Below are 27,849 nucleotides of genomic sequence, written 5' to 3'. Positions count from 1 at the left end.
TTTTCTAGAGGTGATTTAAAAACGTTGTAGCCATCATATCGCACCCTGAGTACAAGACTATCGTAACTCAAAAATCATTGCAATACTATCACAACTCATTTGCCATAGTCTTGCACATATTCTTATATAATGTTTTCCAGAGTGCAACACTACATTATTTGCCATAAGTCCCGTAAAAGTAAATATAATATTGCGATAGTCTTGCAGTGCCTAGATAATGATATTTTCCTGCTTGTGGTAAAAAAAAATATCTCACAAACTCAATTTTTTGAGTTACGAATAGATAGTCTTGTACTCAGGGTGCGATATGTGAGATCTTGTATAATTTCATTGTTCCGGGGACTTGAAAACTCAAGTATTTGCAATACGATAAAAAAAATAATGGTAAGAGTTTAAGCATAGCGTGATGTGAAGCATGCTTGCTTGCCGCCGCTACTCGGATGTACAGAATGTGGCGGTGTGCAACTGCCGCAGTTCTGCCTGGAGGGGATGGAGGAGTCGGGCAGCGAGGGCCTGGACGAGCTGCTGTACCGCCGCAAGGACTCCTTCTTCCCCGACGTGGACTACGTGTGCATCTCCGACAACTACTGGCTGGGCACGGAGAAGCCGTGCGTCACCTACGGCCTGCGCGGCGTCTGCTACTTCTGCGTGGAGGTGGAGTGCTCGTGCAAGGACCTGCACAGCGGCGTGTTCGGGGGCACGGTGTGAGTGGCCCAGCAAACCAACCCGCTTCATTCACAGCGCGAGTCTCCACGAATTATCCATTTTTTTTAAATTGTACAATTGAACAGCTGAGTGAAAAAAAAGGATAACATTCCACAAATTGGCGAAATGAACCTGAGATAGCCATTTTGTAGTATTTCTTATACGCTATCCATTTAGTGTAAGAATGATAATATTCCAGTGGTAGGCCATTGTTTAAAATGATGCTGAATTTTCCATTGAATAGTTTCCAGGTCCATTTTCTTTTTTCAAATAGTGTTCGTTTCTCTTTATTATGTGTGCCAGTATTTTGTTAAGTGTAATACGTTATAATAAAATAATATGTTGCCTTGAAGAAAGTTTTTCTTGCTGCATCACAGCTGTCAAAATATTATATATGACTATTAATTGCCTCAAATGTGTGCAAAAATAAATTTATTATGTTTAGTGCAATAATATCTTGTCTTTAATGCATTATTTCTTATGCTTTTGGGTTGCAAACATTATTATTACTTTTTTTTTTTGTTTTTTGTTGATTAGTGGGAAAAGGATAACATTCCGGCACTTTCAATTATTCGTATTTCTTTACTTACTTTAACTATGGAATCGGAAATTGTGTACTTTTGCTGTATACTACTACACCTACAGTTCCTCAATAGTGAAGTTTTTGATGCAAACTAGTTTTTGTACAAATCTGTTTTTCCTATTTTTTCAAAACATGTATATATGGAATATTAACCTTTTTCCACTCAGCTGTTCAATTATTTAGCATACAGATTTTTGGTACACAACAAATAAAGTACTTTACCCCATAAAATTTTGTGCATAGCCCCAATACACATTATGCCTTGGACTAATTTAAGCACACAATAATTCAATTCTATAAATGCAAAATGAACCAATTTTACTATTCTTTGTTTTCTTACTACGAAAAGCGTCTTTAAGTTTATAATTGGTAGAGATAAAAAAAAAATTAGCTCCTCAATATTAATAACAAAATAAAACAGAATTCCAAAAAAATTCTGGAACTATGTACACATTACGAGAAATGGCTATGAGAAATAATCATCTCTGAAGGTTAGTAATTCTGTCGCAAATGACTTGGTTATTATTGCTTTGCTAGTGTTTTTGTAACCTCCACACACAAAAATAATTTTCTATATTTACTAATTTTTATATTCCTATGCCAAATATTATAGAGGGTCTGGTTCTGTGGGGTATTAAAACCCTAAAGTCAACCCTACCAACAGTTCGCGATGACATTCCAAATTTCATTTTAAAAGTCGGCTCACACCCCCTGATTCCTGTTTTACAGCATATTTTTAATAAAAGTATTAATAGTGGCATCTACCCCTGCAAAGGCCATTCCCATACATATCACGGCCACTAACATCACGCGCCATCCACTGACGTAAGGAATGCTACGCATGCCTGGCCAGATTACAAGGGTCGTCACTGCCCCCTTCCCCCCTGTGCTCCCCGCGCATCATCCTGTCTCGGTGCTGTCATCTATCGCTGAACGGCATTGGGGATTCCGCGGGCTGCCGCACGGAGTAGTGAGAATAAACACAGCCTTGCTCAGTGTTTCGGGCGTCGGGTCGGCCCGGGATGGCGCGACTCGTCACAGCCGCTCTCGTCGGTTCGAGAAGGGCGGCCCTGAGGTACTAGAGCAGCGATGCCGGCCCCCGCGAGGAGTGCCGAGTTCTGAGAGTGAAGGGAAGAACGTCATCGGCGGAGTGGCGCGACGTGGAGGGACAAGATATAGTGGCACAATACTGTGTATGGACCCTCGCGAGGTGAGGGGCGAACCACTGTTGAGCCTTGCTACAGTGAGGAGTGTGAACTTGACAGACATTGAGCGACTTGAGAATAAACATTTTTAAATGTCTGTGATTCGTGATCAAACATTTATAAGTACATTTATGTAATATTAATTCTAAATATTAATAATCAATAAAACTTAATTCTGCTATCCCTTACGAACCCAGTATGTGTGAGTGTGGGAGGGGATGCTAATGGTGTACCTTCATTGGCAGCTTGCAGGGAAGTTAAAGACATGTGACTGTCACCAGTGGCAAACTACCTCTTCTATGCACATGTTGCTGGATGGCTTATTATTTTTACCAGGAATCGCTGGCTGGAAAATTGTTTGTATTTCTGGGATGATATTTGCGGTTCCGAGTGCCGGTTAAATTGCAGCAAAGCAGAACCAATACATCGCTAGTTAGTTCTTTATAGACCTTCTGTCAAACTTCAATATTTACACTTTCTGTTTTATTTGTGTGCATCTGAGTTATCTGTATGAACCAGTACACTCCCTTCTTTGATGCATGAGAATATTTGTCCACATGGACAAGCTGTCTGTACAACACAGGTGCTGTAAAATATTGGTTTGACTGTATGTTTACACACACGTCAGTGGTTAATTGCTCGTCCCATGTGCAGACATGAAGCCATGAGTGACCTGATCTACCTCATGAACACGCTGGTGGACAAGGATGGCAAAATCCTGGTCACTGGGATGTACGATGACGTGGAGAAGCTTACGCCGGAGGAGGTCAGTTTGTACAAGGATATCGAGTTTGACGTGGAAGCGTACAAGAAAGATATCAAATGCAACAAACTGCCTCATGGAGAGGACAAGGTGAGTTTGCAGGTTTCTCAACTGTGTAACTGTGATGTCCTGTATTTCAGTGTTGGTAGATTTCACTACATTTAGATTTTCGTAACGCTCGAAAATTGATACCCCCTCAGCAAAGACGTTTCACTTAAAAAAAAATAAAAAAAATACTAACCTTAAGTTAAGAAATACTATTTATTATTTATTATTATTCCCATTGTGGTTTCTTAAAAAAGCCTAATATTAAGTTAAGGTACCTTATAGTATTTCTTAACTTAAGGTTTGTATTTATTTTGTTTTAAGTGAAACGTCTTTACTGAGGGGGTAGCAATTTTCGAGCGTTACGATAATTCCGATCGCATGAGGGGAAATAGCTAAGTATGTGGTGGGGGAACCAGGAGAGGAGGGGAATAGTTAGGTACGTGGTGGGAACCGATAAAAGACACGGCAGGGAAAGGTGGAAATGACGCAGCGTACTTGCTCTCTTGCTCTCTTATGCTCTTGCATTCTCTGCACTTGAGCGGTTATTTCTTGGGGGGTGCTTTTTTATTTCATAATCAAACCAATTTGATCTCAGATCAAAAAAATTTACTTTCTATGCACATAATTCAAAGTATGTTGTATTAATTTTAGCATGAAATTTGTATCAAAATGTGTGGACCAAATGAATTGCAAAACATTAACTTTTTTGATTGCGTATCCATTATTCATGTTGGTTTATTTTCAAAAAATGCTTTCACATGTTTTCCTATTTATTTGTATTATTCTTAGCGATTCTTTCTTAGGCCTTCTCGCACAGATTCTACCTAAGGCAAATGTAATTATTGTTCCGTTTAATTTTTAACCTGCAAAGTTTTTGCTTAGATTTCTTTACGTGATTGCTAGCAAGCCATAGACATGCTTTTCACAAATTATATTTTATTTTTAAAATTCAGCACCTATCAAAGAAATACTAAACTACTGTTTTCAAATAAGGCTGAACCCATTTTACTTGATGTGTATTGATTAACAATGTCTGTGTCATATAAACAGAGAATATAAAACTAAAACTCAATAACACCGGCAGGCAAGTCATTCTAACTGTTGCCGCAGGTTTATTTAATTTATTTATTTATTTATTTGATTTGTTACATGCCACACCAACAGCACAAGGCTCCAACGGTGGGCACAACATGTAAGACATGTAAAAAAAACAAATACAGTAACAGAACAAAAATAAGAACAAAACAATAAATTATAAGAACAACAAATAGTAGGACAAAAACAAAGACAAGACAACATAACATACAAATATCCATATGAGTGCTTAACTTCTGAAAAGTACTTAAAATAACAAAAATGTTTCATGAGAGTAATAAATGTATAAGTACAGAACATATAATATTATGTGGATAAATACAGTTGGTATCCTTAAATTAATACATCTGGTATTAAATAATTTAGGTAATAACATTAGAGCATAAAGATAATTAATCTTTGGATGCCGAAAGAATAATTTTTTTAACAAGTTTTTTCTCTCTGGTAGGTTGTAAGTGATTAACATACATATTAAAATTGTTAACAAGTCTATATATAATATCATTTGTATTTAAAAGTGTGCACAAAAAAGGTGGGTTACGGCTATTAAAAGAAGGAATTTTAATGCCAGTAACATCAAATATATGAGGACATATAAGATTACTATAATAACAATGGAAGACAAAAATGGCATCTAAGATCTTTCTTCTAGTTGATAATGAACCAAGGAGGGAATTTAAATCTATGTTATTGATGGTATTTAATTTTTTGTTAATATAGTCAGATACTTTAGATTGAATCCTGTCAAGCTTTTCAATATCAGTGTTATTGATGCTATTCCATATAATAGAACCATACTCAAGTTTTGATCTTATTAGAGCTGTATAGAGGGAGAGAATAGAGTCAATATTGGAGGTGTTAAAGGTGATAAATTTAATTAGACCAAGTATTTTGTTAGATACCGAGATAATGTTTTCAATGTGAAGATGAAAAAATAGTTTTTGATCCAGTAAAATTCCTAGGTCTTTGACATGTTGAGATTTTTTAATAAGTGAGTTATCAAGTTTGTATTCATATTGCAATGGGTAGGTTTTTCTAGAGAAGGTAATGATAGCAGTTTTTTCCATGTTTAGATTGACCAAATTATTTGTGCACCAATTTGCAATAGACGTTGACGTTTGCTCGGCCACAGATCAAGTTGCTGCAGCACCGCTTCCGCTACCCGAGCCTGTCGCTGCACGGCATCGAGGGGGCGTTCAGCGAGCCGGGCGCCAAGACGGTCATCCCGGGCAAGGTGACGGGCAAGTTCTCGGTGCGGATCGTGCCCCGCCAGACCCCGGACCGGGTGGAGAGGCTGGTGGTGGACTACGTGAAGGCGCGCTGGGCCGAGAGGAGCAGCCCCAACTCCATGAAGGTACGTTGTACGCAGGGACTAAACAACACCTAAATCAAAGTGATGTTAAGGGGCCCGCCTCGTCAGAGGTGTATCTGTGTTAGTGATGATAAGCACGACGCTCGCTGGTGCTTCTAGCGCGGTGTCTCCTCTGGACTGGCGTGCACATGAGCGGTGACCGTAACATTATACGGCGGAGAAATTAAGATAAAGGTGTGATACAAGTCCCTTAAGTGCTTTCAAGAATCTGTACCGGATGTTTTACGCCTAAAAATTACTCTGAAAACATGCGTTTTAGCCATTTTAACTAGTGGTGCACCGATGCGGATACCGATGAATCGTAATCGGCGATTATGGGTACTTACCGATTAATCGTAATCAGCGATTATCTTAACGATTACTTTGCCGATTATTTATGTCCCGGCGTAATTAAGTAGGTTTTTACCGTGTAATATTTTGTTACACATTTTAGGGCGAAATACGGTAATATTTGTATATATTACAAAATTCATCTAACTGCGTCATATCATAATTACAGATATTTCGTTAAGTTTAATAAATCTCATTGCCTCAAACGATAAAAAATGCATTTTTTCTACACGTTTATTTACGTTTCGTCTTTTGTTTAGTGGCCTTGTACATTACGTATAGCCAGAGAAGTAAAATAGATGGCACGCAATCAAAATACCACAAACAGTTGCAGTGGATTCTATGACAATCGATCTTTTCGAGTCGTAGTAGCGGTTCAAAATCGTGGTCCCGATACCTTCTAGTTTTTATCACTGCGTTTTACAAACTCGTTATGGGTGTCTTTGGTAACATTATCCGTTTGTTATTTGTATGTGACGTGAAAAGTGAAAAAGTATTTATAATTTTATATATTCAGTCAACATAAATAAAATCACATGTGCTAGAATTGGTTTTTAGTCATTTTTATATAATTATAGCGAGATGGCGAGTAGGGAGAAAAAAAGTGAAGTGTGGAAACATTTTTCTATAAACTCAAGTGAACAAAATAAAGCAGCATGTTTACATTGTTAAACGGTAATTTCTTGATGCAACCTTATGTGATAGTTGATAATAATGCTAGTTTTCCGCAACAAAAACTTACCCATTGTAAATTACAATTATTAGACTGTAGTTCAAGTTGTTTACAATAACAAATATTTAAATAGAAGTTAATTTAATTTCCCCTTTCAATGACTTAATAGTGTATTTTTTATATTTTTTTATACTGTTATTATAACTGTATTCTCAATTTTACCTAATCTTGTTATTAAATTTACATGGGAATAAAAAATTTTGTGTGCATTATTACACTTAAAAAACTTTGTTCATTATAATCGGTAACTGAATCGGTATCTGCCGATTATTGCTCTCATAATCGGTAATCGAATCGGTAATCGGTAAAGTCATATCGGTGCACCACTAATTTTAACTCTTCTAAAAATATAGTTTAAAAACTTAATCCAAAATCAAAATTACTTTTCGGTCCTCAGCGAACTCTTAAATGCTTTTCATAAGCAGACTCCACACGGATATCTTGAGTAGTTTTCAAATCGCGTTGTTTTTCCTGAAGCTCTGCACACCGTGTGTGTGCCCGGGTAGGCGGAGCCCTTAAGAAAGATACAAAAAAACTCCACTAATTACAAAAGTAACAGTGCTGGAAGTCAAAAGATTTTTATTTCCACTCACCTTTTCCTAACTTGCATTTTTTTTTTTGACGCCTTCATTAATTTTTTAGTCGTGTATTAAAAAATAAACAATTAGAGACTGCCCATGTGGAAGTCATCAGTAAAAAAAAAAGTTTAAAATTTGTTATGTAAAAATTAACTTGTTCCTGCATCGCTTGATCCAGATCTTTGTATTGACGTTTCTTTAATTTATTAGCAAATTTTCCATCCTCCTCTGCTTGCAAAATTTTTTCTTTGGTTTTCCATATTATAGACACGGTAGAGCGGCTAAAACAAAAGTGTCTTCCAACATCACTGATCTTTTCTCCCACCTGTATTGAGCGTATTAATAAAACTTTTTCCTCAATGTACAAAGATTTTCTTTACTCGGCATGTTTACAGTTCGAAAGTCTGTAAGCTACTGCGATAATGATAACATGTAACAACTTGACAAAAGTTTAGTGACCGAGGTAAACATGTGCAAGTTCATCATACAAAAACAAAAGACAACATTTCTTAGAATCTCCGGAACGTCAGTCAAAGTAAACACGTGCTAGATAATACAACAACAAAACAGCAAACAAAAGAACGTACACAGCTGCAGTTCTTATCAACTTCGATATCGTAGAAAGTACTGCTAAATTATTTATATTGCCGTATTTTTGTCGTTAAATAGAGTGAGCGTGACGCTATATAGAGTATCAGTATATTATTGTATAGAAAACAAGGTAAACCAACCAAATTCAAGCAATTTCGATGTTTTAAGGAGTTTGTTGTTAAATCGAGTGATGTTATAAAGAGTTTACACTGTATTTGGAAATTGAGAATGGTACAACATCAGGAATGCACAGGCATGCAATACAACATCCTAAAGCTCTATAAATGAGTTAGTCATTCTTTAAGAAGAAGAAAACTAGCAACAGGATGCCAGTGAAGATGTTTTCTCATGTGCTGGCTCTATTGTCAATAACAAAAATTTACAGTAGAGTAGGGAATAAGATGTTGGTTTTTATTTACATTATGTGGTACTTATTATTAGAGTCCCGATTTTATGGTGTTATTTTTTGATCAATTTCGTTTTAAAAATATGAGATTTCGGTGTTATTGGTTTTATTTTTAGTAAAAGTTAAAAACCGTCGTTTATTTACAAAACTAAATAAAACCAGCATTTTATAACTTACAAGAAACAGCAATATACGACAATACTCAATACAAAAACAGCAACTCAAAAAGATGTATTTTAAAATGTGTGAAAACTCTATGGCTAGACGCTGGAGTACTGTTTCAGTGTCGCAAAGTACTAGCATCCTTATTGGAACATGCTCCGAGATTTTTTTCGCCTAATCTAGGTTTCACGTCTTTGCATTGTATCTATGGACTCTATGAAGTGAAGAATCAAAACAAAGCAGGACATTGTACATATAACCTGTATTTCATTTTCTAGTGGCCTAGAATGGAATTCAAAACATGCCGAGTTGATTCCATACATAATGATGCTACGGAAACCAGAAGTTTATGTTAAATAAATTATAATAGCTACTGAAAGTTGCCTATTTTCGTGTTTTGTCGTGTGTTGACATGTTTTTCGGTGTTTTGTCGCACGTTAATGTGTTTTTCGATGTTATTTCGTTTTATCGTGATTCACCATATAATCGGGACTCTACTTATTATGTATTGGTTCTTATGTAACAGTATTATTTACTAATGGTTTATGGGATGGATGAGATGGTTTTGAGAGTCATATTTATGGTAAATATATTTTTCTGTATACCAAGTTAAGTGACATAATTTCAATGTATTGCTCACGATCACAAGACCAGAAAATCCATCTTTCCTGATTTAATCCCGTCCCAAAGTAAAAATGCCATTCCCGTCCACCTCCAACTTTAATAACAATTATAATCTTTGTACTTTTCCTGTTTAATGATGCACTATCTTCATAAATAAAGATGGTTAGTAAAAAAATTAAAAATTAGCACCAAAATATTCTGTTTTAAAACAAAATTGACGGATTATCTTAGACAAGGAAATTTGAGAATTATGGAAAATTCAGTGAATTGAAAAGATATCTTAAAAACCTGGAAAACATATGGAAATTCACAATACAGTTTTTGAAGCACAGTACCAGCAATAATTACATATTAAGTAGTACTTAATGTTCGTATTTTAATTATATGTAATGATTACAAGCAACTGTGTGATTGTTTGAAGCTCAAACAAATATTAGTTGTTTGTTGTTGTTGTTGTTGTTGGTGGGGGTTTTTTTTTCCAGACTGGCAAAGTTGGTTACGTATAATATTAATATAATGATAACAATGCAATGGATTTAAGTATTTTGTAGGAAAATAATTTATAGTTTTTTTTCTGCTTCTTTGGATGTTTTTTTTGATAACAATGTTGTGTAGATAATGTTTCTGTTATCTTGCCAGATGGTTCCTTGAGAGAGGGGGGAGTGTTAGGGGGGAGGGCAAAGTGTCCACATTCAGGAAAGTCAGGGAAGTTAGAACGTGTAAGTAAAAGTCAAGAAATTAACTGTAAAAACCGGGAAACGTCATGTAAATTCCTCAGTGATAGTAACTTCAGAGGGGGAGAGGTCATGCTCCAGTCTGCCATCACCCGGACTTTAAACACTTTTTTTTTCCCCCAGATGGTGTCTTAGTGCATAAGTCATGCACACTGTAAAATGGTGTATGCAGGGTTCTGTTTGAACTAGTGCAGCTATATAGCCAGGGCCAGCGCGTCCATATAGGCGAACTAGGCAACTGCCTAGGGCGGCGCAGCACGATACGTAACAGCTGATATAATATGTTTAACGATTATTGAAACTAGATGAAAGTGGATTTTTGTAACAGTTTGGAATGTTTATATTGATATAAGTAATTATTTAAAGTCCACGGTGACCTGTTTATGATTTGTAATAAGTAAAAAAAGTATAAAAAAAACACAAGCTTGCTTACATTTGATTGTTGACAAAATATTAGGCTTACGTGATGTATTTTGAGGCAAGGAAAATTTTTTTGGGGTGTCCGGCAGGGGAAGGGGGGGGGGGGGGCATTAAGGTTTTTCGTCTAGGGCGGCAATTTACCTTGTACCGACCCTGTATATAGCCTATTGTCTTTATGCATTTCAGGAAATTGCAATGTAGGAAAATTATTTTAAATAATTTGCGAGGGGAAACGTGCAGTTGAGGTTGCGGAAGGTGATGACCGACTGGAGTGGTGGTGTGCGCGAGGGACGTGACAGTGCCTGGAGGTGTGGTGTGGTGTGCACGCAGGTGTACCTGGGACACGGGGGCCCGTCCTGGGTGTCGGACCCCAACAGCCCCAACTACGTGGCTGCCCGCAAGGCCACCAAGCAGGTGTACGGGGTGGAGCCGGACCTCACGCGGGAAGGAGGCTCCATTCCCGTCACGCTCACCCTGCAGGTGTGTACACACCTCCACACCACACAGGACAATATTGTTCAAGTATCTCAAAATTATCTTTTTTTAAGAAAAATATAGAATGATAATTTAGTAAAATAAAAAAAAATTTGGTTCATTCATCAAGGAGCATCATCTGATATTAAAATTTTTTCTTCTAAGGACACATAACTGAAAGACGCCCTCTTGTTTGCAGCCATTTTTTTTTTTTTTTTTTTTAAATCTTTATATTTTTGAATTTTTAATAATCTTGGCTATGTTTGAGTTCAGCACATAATTTAATGGAATGCCTTGAACTGAATTGTAGATGTAGTTTCTCCTGTGAAGTAATAATTAGTTTTTAGTAGTAAGAGGGTGGATCTGAATCTTGAATTTGAATCCCAAAGAGTATTTCAAACATACCCGTTGAGTCCGAATCTAGTTCTCAAGGGTTGAAAATAAAATAATGTACGAGGAATGAAAAAGAATTGATGTATCGACCCTTTAAATGTTTGTTTCACAAACTAAGTTTATTGAATCAACACATTTTGTGCTGTTGGAGGATCAAGAAATAAAACATATTTATAGTATACTTTCATTGTAATGTTCTAGGATTGTCAGTACATATGCTGTAGGGGTGTGGGAAGACCTTAGCTTGATTCTAATCAAAGTTGAAGACCTAAGTTTTCGCCAAAAACAAAGCAGCAAATTATTTACATGATCTTCGACTTCAAGGAAAATCTATTGATACAATTTGAATGAATTGTTTTTTTTTATGATTGTTTTATAGTTACATTAGTTTATTTTGCACTTGTGGTTTAATTCTTTTTTCCTTTTGCCCATTTAGTTAACTTAGATTTTTAACTTTAAAATGTTAAATTCATAATTTATTTTTGTAATCAGCAAATTTTTTTGAAAACATGCCTAAAGGAAATGACTGTTAAGTTGGTAATACCTAAAATGGTCTAGAAGGTCAGAGAACATTTAAGTTTACTGTCATTTATATTGTATTTAAGATGTTTTGATTATTTTTAGAGGATTTATTATATTAATTTCTAGTTAGGTATTTTTATAGCATAATATTTTAATATGGCTACCTTAGTAATGAGTTATAAACTGTAGACGTGTGCTAGAACTATTTTCTTTCGTGTGTCGTGGCCGGAAGATGGTCACGTGAACTTGCGCACGAGATGTCGGAAGAGGGGATGTGACTTGGAGGGGGCAGTCTGCTGATAACCCGAGCCCACACTCCGCCTGGGGTTACGCGAATGTGACGTGTTTTCTAATTAGTATGTTGCACGTACCGCGAATTAACGGTGGATGTATGTTTTCGAACGACGACTGCATAAAGTCATTTGTGGTGTTCAAGTCCTGAGAGTTCTTGGTTTTGTGCCCTAAATACCCAGTACACAGCTTTATTTTAATGCATTATTCATTAAAGTAAGGGGAGAGATAGCAAAATAACTTAATTTTTACGTAGTCACCAAAGGTTGGATTCATGGTCATATAGGTTCACCGTGGCAAGTGGCACAAAAAAAGGTTGTTTACAAAGGAAAACTAAGCTGCCGTGATCGCAAGCACACGCAGTAACGTACATAATAAATAAACTTAAGAACTATTCGCTTTCAACTTGTTCCGTTTAAACTTTTATGATTTTTTGCTATTGAATGCATCACTGTTGCAATGTAATTTGCAGGAAATACTTTTGCATAAAGTAAAAAAGCCATGCATTAATAGGTATTATAGAGAAGAGTGAATAACCAAGGAAAGTAACAACGTTAAATAGTAAATGCAAAAAAAAATATATGTTCTTGAAGGACTTTGTGTTATTCCAAATATAATAGTTTTCTATGTCTCGCTAGTGGCGAATGCGATGAAGTAAAAGAGGGCCTCGAAAAACTCCCTAATTTCTAATGGGTTCGTTCGGTAGTGACGTGTGGTCTCGTGGACTTCTCGGGTGGCGAAGTAGAGGCAACACAGTGTCCTCGAAGCCCCTGAGCCTGTTGTAAATGAGGAGAAGGCAACGGCAACCCACCGCAGTATCGACTTGGGGCTGTTGTGCCGAGGATTAGGGATTTAGGCACGTTTTATTTAAAATTTTGTTATCTTAAATATTTTTGGAAATTTGTTTTTTTTTTTTTACTCCTCCTATGTCTTTACGACCAGGCCCTCAGCCTCTGTTCTCAGAGGCGAGCTGATTTTTTCCCCCAGCCTAATGCTAGGTTAGCAGTCCCCGCCTCCAGGCACGTCGGAGGCCGGCAGCATGCAGCAGCTTGTGGAGCAGTGCTGAGCCCTGCTGACTGTGTGGGTGTAACGCTGTGTCGCAGGAGGTGACGGGCAAGAGCGTGCTGCTGCTGCCCATGGGGGCCGGCGACGACGGAGCGCACTCGCAGAACGAGAAGCTCAACGTGCGCAACTACATCGAGGGGGTGAGTGGCCGCCCCGCTCCCGCCAAGAGGCTGCCGCTTGATCGGATCATGTACGGACGTAGTTACGCAAAAAGGAACCAACCCACATGAAACCTATTCTGAGTATTTTGAAGTTAAAGTTAATTATAAATTGTATTTCTCCTATTAATAATATAATGTGGGTATGATTTTAATGGTCTAGTATAAATACTGATATAATAATAGCAACGACGGTATGATCAACCATAATTTATTTTCAATTAAAATATAATAAAATTGTGGGTTGGTTCCTTTTTGCATAACTACGTCCATATATCCTATATAATATTGATTGATTTAATATAGTTTCTTGAACATACGCTATTGCAGTTTTGCACTGTTTGTCATGGAAAAAAAAAAATTCAAGAACACAAATTAAGAAATAAAATGAAAACAAAACACCCGCAGAGAACAAGGCTAAATCAGCTATGTCAAACAGATAAACCCAACAATGTGCCTGATGACAGGAACAGAAGCCAGTACCCAAAATATCACAACTGTTTTGTCATACTGTGTTAGTCTGTGCTGTCATCATTGTGTTGTCCATAATATCTGTTTTGGTTTTCAGTCAAATATCCAATTAATTTAATAAAATTAACTTTTGAATGTTTATAGGTTGTTAATAATTCAGAACTAGCAGATTTGGCCAATGTCTAGATCAGTGTGAATGGAGCCATGATATAATCTAAAACATGGCTCTTGTGCATCCTTAACATCCGTAAAGAGCAGTTAAGAACGCTTATGCGATAAAATTTATGTATTAAATGACCTTAAATTTCTCTGTGGGCTCCGTAGTAACTCCTTAATAAAATTGTTATGCCAGCACAGTACTATAACCTTGGCCAAGGTCACTGGAAGAACCTGAACGCGAGTGACTTGTTCGGTGTCAGCATGTGCCAAGCCAGTAGTGACGGCATGCGAGACTGAAGCGTGTAGCTTCAGTAAATATAGTGTGTCCGTAAAATAATGTTCCAGTTTCAATGGTAGATTATAACAGTTTAATTTAGACTATTTACAACCCACCTTACATAAAATTGAAGGTAAACTAACCAAGTTTTTTTAAACAGATGTAAAATTTGTGCACCTTTAGTTATACGGCACACATCCAACCTAACGTCCAATTCTTCCCACGCTGTAGACAACATGTCCGGAGTGTTAGAAACACTAACCTCTTCAATTCTGTGTCTCAACTCTGGCAAACCATCAGGTAGTGGCGGAATGTAGACACGATCTTTTACAAAGCCTCTAAGGAAAAAAAAAATTGCATGGCGTTATGTCAGGCGTAAAAGAGCTCTCTCACCTCGACCATTACGACCAATCCAACGGTCAGGGACTTCGACGTTCAGCCATCGGATGTTTTTCCACATGGGGGATCACAATTAAACTTTAAATGTTTAAATGAAATGCATGTTGAGTCGTCGACCTGAAATTGCAGATTCACTCTTAGCAAATTCATGGTTGCTACAGGACTAGAAAACCGGGAAAACCGGGAAATGTCAGGGAAATTAAAATGGTCAGGGAATTCCGGGAAATGTCAGGGAAAATTCTACGAATTCTGGAAATTTTAAAGTTTCGTATAATTAAAACAAAGCTTTGTTTTGATGCGCTCGTACCGCTACCGAACGACTCCGCTAAAAGGCTGCTGCTTACGGCACACGGCAACTGCAACTTTTTTTTTACTTGGTCTACGATTGTCTGTTGCAATAGGCTGTTACAACCACCCACCATAACTTCTGGCCAATCCAGGCTCTCGTTAGTTCACTAGCGAACCCGGCCTTCATTTGTTCGTGTTTTGATCCTTTTTAATTTGCCCTTGAGACTTTGTGTTTTGTTCCGTTCCATGCAGTGAACTACAGAACGGGCATGGCGTCGTTTATCATTTGAAGGCTATTTTCACGTGGAATAAGATGAGTACAAAGCTTATTACGTGAATTTAAAGGCGTTGTTTCAGGAGAAGTTAGTTTTTGATGCGATCATAAGAAAATAAAGTGCATTTTGATAAAGAAGCAATACCAATTCTCATTTTGAAAACTACCAAGCTGATACGAAAACACGTGGCTTTTGTGTGCGGTTATGTTTTTGCAATTTTTTAAACTATTTTTGTAATTACTTTTTTTTTCAACCATTTAATCCTTGAGTTCTGTTGCGTGACACTTACATTGTGTATAACTGAACATGTTTTTCCCTAGAATCGTTAGTTAACATTAGGGATGGGACGAATCCACATTTTGGTCGAATCCGAATCCTTGTTCGAATCCTCAGTGTTTGTCATCGAATCTCGAATCCCGAATCCCAGTCCCACACTAAACTTCCCATGTTATTAAAAAAAACATATGTATTTATAAAATTATAAAATAAGTGCATAGTGTATACACCTGATATAAAATAGAGACAAATAACCTCAAAAACCACACACGTAAGTTTGCATCTGTCCAATTCTCTGTTAAATTAATCCTTCCTATGTTTTCAATAAAATACGTTTGTATAACAGACACCATTTAAAAAAAGTTACATTTTTTCTGCAATGTTATATTATTGAAGGTTGGAAATGATCAAGTAGTTATACTAATTGACAAAATGCAGCGTAGTTTATCTTATGTTTGTGCTATTTCCGTTACCTGTATAATATAGTTTAGGTATACAATTTTCTAGAGCTGGACGAACCTCAGTTCTCTGGTTTCGAGCCGAGCCGAGCCGAGCCGAACCTCATACAGAAATAATTGTTTTGAATTAAAATGAACCAATGACCAGCATTTTGGTCTTTAACTGAGTGGTGAGAAAGAAAGGTTCTCCAGCCATATGTAAAATTAAAACATTATATAGCTTAGCTTATATATATACCAACTTTTAATTCATGAAGAAGTTACATCTAAATTTCAAAAAGACTATCTTCCTTTTTCAGTGTACACTAACCTTCATTTAAAAAAAAATATTATAAAGATGACGAACATTCAGCATAAGGCCACATAACATATTTTTGTGGTAGACATAACCTAACATTTTTAATAAGTAAAACTTTTTAATAGGACATCAAAAAAAAGGCGAATGTGAATTAAGTTACCTATCTACATTACAAAACCCGCTGACTGCAGTTGCTGTTTTCTTGGAAGAATGCTGCTCGTCAGAAGAAACTTTAGACTTTTTTTTTTTTTTTTGGGTGGTTCTGGGTCATCCGGATCGTCATTATCTTTTCTCCATTTGGAAAACTTAAACGACGTTAGCCTGCTCATCGCAAATCACCTCTAGAACAATAATATTGTAAACGTAACGTAAAAAGTGTGGTTATAGAAATTTGCGTCGGAAAAAAGAAAACACGAGAAATAATGATGGCTGCCGCGACTACGCTAGTCAACTTAGTACCGTACTGTAAAATTTACTGGACCAGTACTTTTAATACACAAGATTAAATAAATACTTTCATTACCTGACTGTTATAACCAAAAAGGCCAAAGAAAATAAATACATCCCAGTAATTTAAAATACGTACCTAATATACGTAATCATTTCCTACCGCATTTGTCTTGTGTTAACTTGATCACGTTAGTTTTGCCGAAATACGAGAGTTCTCGTACATGCGCTTTAGTTTAACGCATGGGGTACGCAATCTTTGGTGATTGTACAACACTTCTCGTACACGCACTATAGTTAAAGGTATAGTATACAATACCTTTGGCATTTGTACGATAGTTTATTTTACGTAGTACGACAAATGCATACAAAATTCTCTAAAGTAAACAAAAAACAAAGCGCGCCTATATGAAAAAATGCTATGCGAGTTATGCGACGATTAATAATTTTTTTTTTTAATTTTGTCTGCGCTTGAAACTGTTAAGGCGACGATTATGCGATAAAAGTCGGAATATTACAAGCAATAGAATTTTGTTGAGCTGTTTTGTGAATGGTCTCAAATGGGGGTTAGAAAATTAGAAAAACGTATTATTTTTTTTTAACGAACGTTCGGTTTTTCGAATATATAAGAGGTTTCGAACTGAACCGAACGTAAGGGTTCGGTTCGGTTCGAAATTTTCAAACTTCGCCCAGCACTACAATTTTCAATTACTACCTAAAACTCTTAAAAACCCACCTCGAATCCCACCTCGAATCCATAGGATTCGGTATATTCGACGAATCCAAGATTCGAAAATCCCATCCCTAGTTAACATTGTAAGAATGTAAGAGTATTGCATGTTGTAATGCTGCTATTGTAATTCTCTAAGTTGGCCCGTTATATTGCTAGGTGTGAATTTGTAATAGTTTTTGTATTTGTGTAATAATATTTTTTTAAGAATTCATAAACAATAATTTTTTAACCTAACCTGAAAATATTATGTACGTAGGTACTTTTTTTTAGCTTAGAGATGTCGAAGAAAATTACTTTTAAGGAGAATTGGCTCAAGGAGTCAGTTTCAGCATATCAAACCCTCTGCTAAAAACATAAATTCTGCGTACTGCTTTTTGTGCTACAAAGTATTCAACTCAGCAATATGGGCCGAAGAGCTCTCACCAGCCATGTCGAAGGAAAAAAAACACAATCACAATTCTGCCGTCAAAATAACACAATAAGAAAATCTTATTTTACCTCATGTTGAAATTTTTATATAACATTTAATCATATGCACGTAAATATTAATGGTATGTACTTCATAAGAAAGTCAGGGAATTTTTCTCTTAAATTTCTGGAAAACAGGGAAATGTCAGGGAATTCTAAGATTCTATTTCTGTAGCAACCATGAAATTGCAGAACACAAAATTCTTTACGCTCAGGAATTTCCGTTTTGCGTAGGTGACGCTGCAAGCGAGAAAACATAAAAGCAGCACTAGCGCATGCACTTATCTAAAACTGTAGTTACTCTTTAATGTTGCCTTGAACCAACACACTACAATGTTTATAGTTGCTACTTGTAAAATTTATTACTGGGATATTCGTTTATGAACAAACTGTATTAAGGGGCCCGCCTAGTCAGGGGTGTATGTGTGTTAGTGAGGCGGGATGATAAGCGCGACGCTCGCTGGTGCTTCCAGCGCGGTATAGCCTCTAAGCGCAAGTCTCTGAACTGGCGCGCATTCGTCTCGTCGTCACAGGATAACTGTGAAATTTGAGCGGTGACCGTAACATTATATGGCGGAGAAATGAAGATAAAGGTGTTATGCAAGCCCCTTAAGTGCTTTCAAGAATCTGTACTGATTGTTTTATGCCAAAAAATTACTTTGAAAACACACGTTTTAGGCATTTTAACGCTTCTAAAAATACAGTTTAAAAACTTAATCCGAAATTAAAAGTACTTTTCGGTCCTCAGCAAACTCTTAAATGCTATTCGTAAATAGGCCCCACTCGGATATCTTGAGTAGTTTTGAAATCGCGTTGTTTTTTCTGAAGCTCTGCACACCGTATGTGTGCCCAGGTAGGCGGGCCCCTTAATTTGCTTCAACTTATACAGTAAGCAATTTTGGTATATGCTTATATGTGTGTGTGTGTGTGTGTGTGTGTGTGTGTGTGTGTGTGTATTTTTTTTGTATTAGAGTATGATTTGTTCACTTTTGTTGCAGACTAAACTGCTTGCAGCGTACCTGTATGAAGTGTCCATGCTGTGAGGTTATGTGGATCTGTGATCAAGCAACCTAATTTATACTTTGCTACAAAATAAAGGCCACGTAGAAAAATGGGTTATATTAATATTAATTGATATATATCATTGTTTAATTGAAATAAGAGTCCTCAGAGAGTAAACAGAATAAATGCATTATATATGGAACTATAGTTTTCTTTAATGGAATCTAGAAGTTCCAATTGTACCTATAAGTTTGTCTTTTAAAATGTGATTTTGATGTTTTCTGCTGAAGTTATGTTGTTTTTTTTTAATTATGTTTTATAATTTTTATCCATTGGGAGTATTACATATGTTCTGCACATCAAAATATTTTCAAAGAATGTTACGTAATAGTATTGCTTATGAAAGTTACTGTTCTGTGATTTTTTTTGTAATAATTGTTATATAGCTTATAGAACACACTGTTTTGTTATGCATACATAGCATTTATTTACTTATTTGACTATGTTTTTAATTTTTGTAATTTTTTTTATTTTACAAAAATGAATATAATAGGTACATTTGAAAAATATTTTTTTTTTATATTTTTTTTTAAGTTTAAAACTTGTTTATTTACCATATATGGTAAATATAGAGTAAATTATACTCCTAATCCCTTAACAGTTCTCTGTACTTTACACTCATTTTATTTTTGCACACATTAAATGTTTATTAATTACAAAATTTAAAATATTTGTATTTTACCTGTTGCATCGTCCACTCAGGTTCTTTAGAACACTTTCTTGGAGCTACTCTCTCCACGTTTATAAATTTAAAATACCAAACCAGGAGTGGGGGCACGACTCAAACAACATAATTAATGAAGTTAAGACATGGTGAACTGTATCCCCAGACACTATCGTGTAAAAATTTTCTTGTTGTTCCATTTTGAGAGCAGTAACAATGTTGGCAGCCACGATGTACCTCAGATTCTTGGGGCAGCATGAGTCTGCGATGATTTCCCAGTGCCTTCGTAGTGTGGAGGTGAAGCGGCAATAAACACACTGCCCAGTTCTGAACTGGAGAATGAAAATTTGTCATAACTAAGCCTACTTTGCAGGTCAATCTGCACCATGGTGGTTATAGTGTTACTAGTCCAGACAATGACAGGTTGTAGAGGGAAATGGAAGGAACACAAAGCATCTTTTGAACAGTTTCTCACGCAGAAGGTTGTATACAAAGGTAGGGCAGTTGGAATGTTATAAAGAGTAGGGGGGGGGAGAGAGAGAGAGAGAGAGAGAGAGAGAGAGAGACAAGATGGTTTGTATCTCTAGGAGAGAGTAACATTAGCCTTGAAGAACAATAACAAGGGGAGGAAGATGTAAGCCATAGGCCATGCCGGCAAGTGCTAACCAAACGGAGCTACCATTGCTGCATTTTTAAACGGTCTCCCTTATATTTTTTTTTGTGTGTGTTTTCTTAGAGAAACATAATTGAGAGTGTTAAAGGCCACACAAAATATGCTGCACTTTAAAAAAATAACAGATTTTAATATGTTTTCATTGTGATTTTTTCAATTTTTTTCTGATTATTTACATTTTGTCAAAATTTCTGATTTTTCATTCGTTCTTGAGAATGTATTAGTAAAGATCGGGTTCTAGTGAATCTGTATCCTTCTAACCTTATGCAGGTAACTGAAAAAACATTAATACATCAATGCACATAAATTTTAATTGGCAAGCAAAAAAAATTTGTAAAAAAACATGAACCAATGTGAAATTAGAACACACAAAGCCAATGCTAACACACAATAACCTCTGAAAAAAGCAAATAGCATTTAGAGCCTGTGCATAATGTTTCCAGTTACAGTATTATTAATATTTATTACTGTATAACATCTGTAAATAGACTTACAACAATCAGTTTTTTTTTTTAAGTAGAACAAAAATCATTCTTATTCAATATTTTATCATTTCTTACCTCTATAGAACTACGCTGGCCACAAACTTGCACGTGTAAACTGGTCTGTGACTGTGCCAACGGAAGCTCTTCAGACACGGACGAGCAGGTGTTGGTAAACCTGCACTGCTGTGAACTCATGTGACAGCGTAACCAATGTACGGATACAGGGAAATGTAGGCTACCTTAATAAAGAAACCACATTTGCAAAAATAACCAATTTAATTTTGAACTGTACAAACCAGGAGTAAAGAAAGTATAAACCCAAAACCAACAGACAGCCGAGATGCGTGTCAGTTCTTGACCTGCAGCATCTTGATGACCCACGCCCAGCTGGTCTGCACCGAGGTGCGCGGAGGGAACTGCACCTGGATGCCGCCGGCCGTCTCGCTCCACTGGACAAAACACAACAACACTCACGTCCCACATCCCTCCCAACACCTGCTGTTGACAAGTTATTATGGGTGTTTACCCGTATATACCCGTATTATGGGTGTTTACCCGTATATACCCGTGTTATGGGTGTTTACTCGTATCATGGATGTTTACCCGTATTATGGGTATTTACCTGTATTATGGGTTTACCCATATTATGGATGTTTACCCGTACATACCTGTATTATGGGTGTTTACCTGTATATACCCGTGTTATGGATGTTTACCCGTATATACCCGTATTATTATGATGGGTGTTTACCCGTATATACCCGTATTAATATGGGTGTTTACCCGTACCTACAAATGTACAAATTGTATGTACCGTATTCACCCAAAAATAATGTGATCCTGAATATAATGTGACCCCAAAGTTTTTGAGATTATGAGTTTATGAAAAAGACTTTCAAGACAATTATTCAAGTACATAGCACTTAATTTAATAGTTTAAATAATTTTCTATTCCATATTTACTAGACCCTTTCTGGCTCCACTTTCGTCCGTAGAGTGATTTACAAGCTGCAGTTACAAAAGCATTTGTGTGTTATGACTGTAGTTGTAGAAAACTAAGGATGTGGTGACTACAAGGGGTGCCTTCCCCAGCAGCCACAGGGAAGAGAAGCAACGAGAACCATGTGACATCTCTCACTTGTAATGCCTGAGCTGAGGTCCAGCAAGCATCGGACTAAAGTGGCATAACTGATCTAGTTTACAGGCAGAGTGCGTAATTTTTCAACTAAGTTGTTCCCAATGGCAAGATATCGAATACTTTATGTTCTAACCTCACTTTTGTTTCTATTAACACGCATGGTTTCAATTACTATTTTTCAGTTTATTTCTACTATAGTATAGTACACGTATTTCTGTGATGTATATAACTCATTTTTGGAGAAACACAAGTGAAACGGTGTATTATAAATAAAAAATCATGTCTAAAGTGTGGAAACATTTTACAATCTACACGTTCAATGACAAATTTGCAATATGCAATTATTGTAACACGAAAATATCTCGTGGGCCAACAAAGACCACAACCAACCTATTAAAACATTTTCGGACTGATAAGTAGGACCTATTTTGCTTTGGGGGACTCCAGTGAAATTCATAAAGTACCATAAGATTTTATTTTTGATTTATATACTGTTTTAATATTTCAGTTTGTTTTGTAAATATACCTGAATTCTCATTTCTAGAAATTGATGAAATTATAACCTTGTATTGCTTATGAATTAATTAGCATAATACAAGCAACTGAGTTCTCATTAGAATTGCATTAAAAACTTTGTCTTGAAATTAGGGATGGGGCGAATCCTGATTTCCTCGAATCCGAATCCTAACTCAAATCCTCGACTGGAATTGCCGAATCTCGAACCCAAACCCGAATCTTTTAACAGATGATGTCCACATATATAATGTGAGATGTATTCTGCTTGCCCTAAAAGTCCCTTGACTTTATCACGTGTAGTTTGGTACATTTCTGGTATAAGTGTATATAAAGACAAAAATTTTTTCTTGAGAAATTTCAGTTTTAGTACAGATTAGCGGTTAGGATTTTTTGTATAAATAAGCTAGAGGTCTGCGAGCCTAAGAATTTTACTTCGAGCCGACTCGAGCTTTTGTGGTACAGTTACACTTTTGGGAAATTATTTTTATCTTAAACTTGGTATAATGTTTGAATAAAGTATTAAAATGAAGTGGGCTTATTAATTTTGGGTAACTATTTACAGAGTGTGTTTACATTTTGCACTGCTAGAAAAAAATAACATTTTTTTCCATTGAATCTTACCTGTTTCCATTGGTTCATTAGTAACTGATATCATCCAACTAACATAACCAAGTATATGTTTGTGTAAATGTAACATATCTTTGGGAAAATTTCATCCTTGTCAATTTTTCTGGAGTCATTACTGAGCTTCAACAAACTTAGCACCAAAAATCATGTTGTTTGAAAAGTACATTCACATTGTTTCAACATTTCCACTTTTCAGCACAATAATTCTGAGAGAGATTGTCACAGAGTATTAAATTCTGTTCTTTAATCTATCATGCAGAACAATAATTTGTTCTGCACGTTCAGGAGTTAAATTAGCTCTACGATTGGAGATAGTGTTTCCAGCAGAAGAGAAGCGTCTCTCGCTGGCAACTTGCTTGGCTGGAATGCTTTAGTAAAATTGCTTAACCTCAAAGTTAGTGTCATAAATATCTGTAACTGGTCATTAAAGTTTAATCAATTGAAAGTAATAAAATAAAAGCATTTTACTTCATTCAATTTACACTTGCAAAAAAAACATACACACATAAATCTACATGGAAATTAAAGTCTTTTTCAATATCCTGAAGTCTGAAATATGTTTACTCATGTCATTAAATGTAGAGCTGTATTGAAGAAGCCGATTTTGCCAATATATAGTTGAATCGGCATTTCTGCCGACTTCCGATACAGTACGCTTGTTAATTTTCGGCCGATATTACTGAAAAACTAAAGAGACTGCCATAACCTAAAAATCCTTGAGTACCATTTTCACTTTTCGTAGTAGTTCTGCATTCTTTCACATCGCATTATTTCTTAGCCAAATGTGCCAACCGTACACATATTAAAGTTTAACATCCTTTTTTTTTTTTTTTTCAACAATGTTCTTTAATTTAATATGTCATAAATAAATAATACATTACTATCACAGTAAATATACATCTCGGTTGTTACGGTAACTATAGTGCAAATATGGTATCTATCATGCTTCTGTAGTAATTATGGTATTCAACAAAGAATCTTTAGTTCTTTTTATGGTAATTATCTTAAAATATCTATTGGGTTTGTACTGTAGTTATGGTACATCATCCATATTTCTTCGTATGTTGTTGTTCATTTGTCTTTTCTTCATATTTACGTGTGCCATTATTTGAGACAGGAAGTTTCAGAAAAAAATTTAACGGACTTTATATCACACATTTAATGGCGTAAATGATGAGACCTCGGGCGATTTAAACGCTTTATACGGAAAAACCTACCATGCGGGACCTCGTAAGCGAGTTTTACTGTATTTTTTTTCCGTAAATAGTAAAAAACCGAATCCTTTGACGAATCCTATATCAGACCCGCCGAATCTACGAATCCCTAGGATTCGGCGGATTCGGCGGATATTGGATTCGGTCGCCCCATCCCTACTTGAAATAGAAGTTTGTTTGGAATCATGGTACATATATTGTATTTTTCCTTTAAGTTCTTTAATGATTAGGTACATGGCAATTTTTTGGGTGGAATCGGAACCGAACCTGGAATCGAAGCATTTTTGGAATCGGAATCGGGAAAATATGGAATTGACCCATCTCTATTTTTTTGTGAAATGGATTGAATCTCGCTGTATTTTGCAGTTAACGAAAATGTTCTGGATCAATATGTGTAGTAGCTTGATTGAGAAATAAGGTGATTCAGAACTAAAGTGGAGTTGTTCCAGGTAAGGTTAGCTGCATGAAAGCATTCCCCTTCTCCCTTCTCCCATTTATTTCCCTACTTACTTGTTACACAATGTAGAAAACATTTTTTAGCAGGGCTCCATTCTTACTATTGAAATTTTATATTTGAGTTCAAGACCAATTTTCTATTCGTATTCGGACTGAAAAACTGATATTCGCAGGCTTTCAAGTGACGTGACATTGCTAGTTTAAAACTTACTTAAACTAAGTGAAAAGAAAACATTTAGGCCACTGCAATGTAACTTCTAACCTCTCAAAACATTAAAACAAAGACTTGTGAATACCACCATAAATTAATACATACAAAAGGCAATGTGTATACAAAACACATTTGACGTTCAAGAGAAAAGTACACAATTTAGTTGTAAGTGATACCAGATGATAGATACAATGTCGTAACTGTTGTTTCAAAATTGTTTAATGACACGTTATTTTTTTACACTTCTTTGCAATAATGTTTACGATCTAAAAGAGAAAATAACCAGAGCAGGAAATGGTATGGTGGTAGATCATTTGAGACTATAGATTTATACTTCATTGCAACTATAGCGTTCACTACTTTTAATGGTCATCACAAAGGAATGCCTGGGGTCTGTGTTAAAATCAATGTTTGTTGACGTTCATTTATTTTTTCTTACTACTGGCACATGTGACGAAACTAAATATAAATAATAGTTGGCTTTCAAGTTTAAAATCTCGCAAGTAGTCAAGTAGCAGGAAAAGTTGGAAGTTCTCACAGAAATCGACAAAGTTAGAAACCATGTTAAAATAGTATTCTGGTGATGACACTACATAAAAATTTTAATTTTTTTAAATTTTTCTCTTCTTGAATTGAAAATATGTATGGAATGTTCTGTTGTATCAGTTAGTCTATGGCGAGTGTGTAAGAGAGGAGGTTGTTTTGTACTGAATGTAAACAAGTTGAAATACAAGATTACACAGAAGAATGTACGGGTGTATTAAATAGCAATTAGTTTAGACGAACCCACACAACATGTTCAGTACTGAGTACAAAAACACGAGGTGAGGAATGAGTTCCTGCTGTGACGGCACACAAGGGAGAGCATGAAGGAACGCGAGTACCTTGAGGTTCCCCTCCGTGCCCAGGAGCGTGATGTTGGCTCCCGGACTCAGCTGCGGAGACCCCAGCAGCAGTCGCTCGTCGGCCGGCCAGTTGAGGACCACCGCGAACACCGGGTACCCCTCGTCCGCCTCACTGCTCTTCGTGTACCTGCGTGTCCCACATCGCGTCCCACTTGCAACTGCAATTACTCTACATCCGCAGATATGCACAGGCTTTCAACAGGTTTTTGTTCCTTTTTACTTTATAATTTTATTTATTTTTTTAATTCAAAAACTTTACTTAGTATCTACCAAAGTAAGCTATTAATTTTTTTGTCTTTTTTCTATCTCTCTCTCTCTGTGTCTGTGTGTGTGTTAGTGTGTGTGTGTGTGTAATATTAAAAATATATATATATATATATATATATATATATAAATATAAAAGAAACTCTGTAGTTGATTCACAATCTGATATAAAATAACATTACTTGGATAATATTCTCAGAGTGTAAGCCTATTCAAGCATACATTTTTTGCAGAAAAGATGACTACCATATGCTACTAGTTGCATAAAACAACATATAAATACCTATAACATTAAGTTTGAAGATTGTTTTGGACTTTAAAAAAAAAATTTTTTAAAGCATAATTATACAGAAAATCTTCTTAAAATATTTTATAGGTGTAAGTTCAAATAATTTGTCCCCAACATATTAACACACATGATTTGACCATGCAAGACGTTATTCCTGATTCGAGACACTCTTTGAGTATTACATATGAAAATCAGATAAAAGAAAAAGAGATTATGAACCATTAATAAAACTTTTCGTATTCCTCATTGTTAAAATAAAAACTATAAGAAATGTACAACTGAAGCTTCAGTGCAGACTGTACTTAAGAATGTCTCAAATGCTACTTTGTTTGTTTCATATTCCTATTTGTTGTTTTGTCACTAATTTTCTCACAAATACCTATTCAATAAATGTAAATTGCTAGTTGTAAATTATTACATGAGCTTACATAATTATGAATATCAGTTTTTTTTTCTACCACTAGTAGATAACTGATAGTGAAATTAGTGATAAAATTTAAAATGAAAGACAGCTATCATGATGAATTTACAGGAATAGCCTTTAGTAGCAGAAATGACAAGAAAATGAAACAATCAACACAATGTGTGTAACTGAGCCTTAATGTTGATCAACAGAATCAAAAACCAAAATACCTCCAACAAATGCTAACACAGTGTGTGTGAGTATTCGCAATAAAGAGACAAAATCAGAACCTTCACAAAAGCTGAACAATAATTAAGGGTGAACACAAACGTAAGGCAGTGAATCTATTTATTTCCCGATATAATGTACAACACCTTCTGACTAACTTGGATTTTATAAAATATTGCTTTGCCAATAAGGCAATAACAGATGAAATACACATTTGGTGAATAACACAGTCTGGATATGGATGTGAAATTGCATAGAATTAAGTGAAATGCAATTTTAGAGTACACTAACAACATTAAGGTACAGATACATATTCATATATTTACATAAATCTAAAATTAATTAAATATCAGCTCTCTACAATGTACTGGTCTGGTTCAAGTATTACAGCTTGTTCTTTCACACCATGTATGTAACTTCATTTTTATAGCATTACTTTGCTCTAAGGGATACTTTTTCTGTACATTTTAACACAATACCTCTCTTGCATTTGTTGTTCCGTCACTAATAGATGTAATCTCATGTTTACTTCACAGAAATGGGCCTTAACTAAAAGTGATGATGAGGAAATGAAAGAAATCAACATAGCGTGTGAGACAGAGCCTTAAAGCTATATCAAAAAAAAAATTATTTCCACAATTTTAAAAACAATATTTTGAAAACGAGACAGCGTAAGTTAAGTTGTGAGCATTACTCCGCTGTAGAAACACACAAAATTAAAAATTAACTATTGAGTGACAGAGATGCAATTAGTAGTTAAATAAAATGGCTTGATTATTAATACATGCCACCTGATTTTTATTAGAAAAAGTAAGTGTTTGGGAGTATTCGGAAAATATTTGACATTTGTGAAAATTTTGATATTCGATTCAACATTTTAAACTGAACAGTTTTTTTAATTATTCGTTACCAT

General features: G+C 35.7%; 2 protein-coding genes across 5 annotated transcripts in view; one reads left to right on the top strand and one right to left on the bottom strand.

Annotated features, from left to right (window-relative positions):
• LOC134541416 (cytosolic non-specific dipeptidase) overlaps positions 1-18,913 on the top strand; it is a 64,371-nt gene extending 45,458 nt beyond the window's left edge. For all 4 annotated transcript variants that reach the window (XM_063384859.1, XM_063384860.1, XM_063384858.1 and 1 more), the window contains 6 exons: positions 475-704; positions 3,148-3,346; positions 5,532-5,753; positions 10,680-10,829; positions 13,133-13,234; positions 18,800-18,913. In XM_063384859.1, coding sequence (XP_063240929.1) covers positions 475-704; positions 3,148-3,346; positions 5,532-5,753; positions 10,680-10,829; positions 13,133-13,234; positions 18,800-18,844 — 948 coding nt within the window. In that variant the 3' untranslated portion in view covers positions 18,845-18,913. The remainder of the gene's footprint in view (positions 1-474; positions 705-3,147; positions 3,347-5,531; positions 5,754-10,679; positions 10,830-13,132; positions 13,235-18,799) is intronic.
• Positions 18,914-20,942: 2,029 nt separating this feature from the next.
• The window catches only part of LOC134541415 (alpha-L-fucosidase-like), a 29,938-nt gene continuing 23,031 nt past the window's right edge, over positions 20,943-27,849 (bottom strand). Inside the window, exons 8-9 of the mRNA XM_063384855.1 lie at positions 25,732-25,879; positions 20,943-21,134 (exon numbers count right to left, since the gene is read on the bottom strand). Of these exons, the coding sequence (XP_063240925.1) occupies positions 21,033-21,134; positions 25,732-25,879 (250 nt within the window). The 3' untranslated portion in view covers positions 20,943-21,032. The remainder of the gene's footprint in view (positions 21,135-25,731; positions 25,880-27,849) is intronic.

Source organism: Bacillus rossius, chromosome 18 (assembly GCF_032445375.1).
Source record: "Bacillus rossius redtenbacheri isolate Brsri chromosome 18, Brsri_v3, whole genome shotgun sequence".
Taxonomy (NCBI): Eukaryota; Metazoa; Arthropoda; class Insecta; order Phasmatodea; family Bacillidae; genus Bacillus; species Bacillus rossius.
This window is presented reverse-complemented; position numbering and strand designations above follow the sequence as displayed.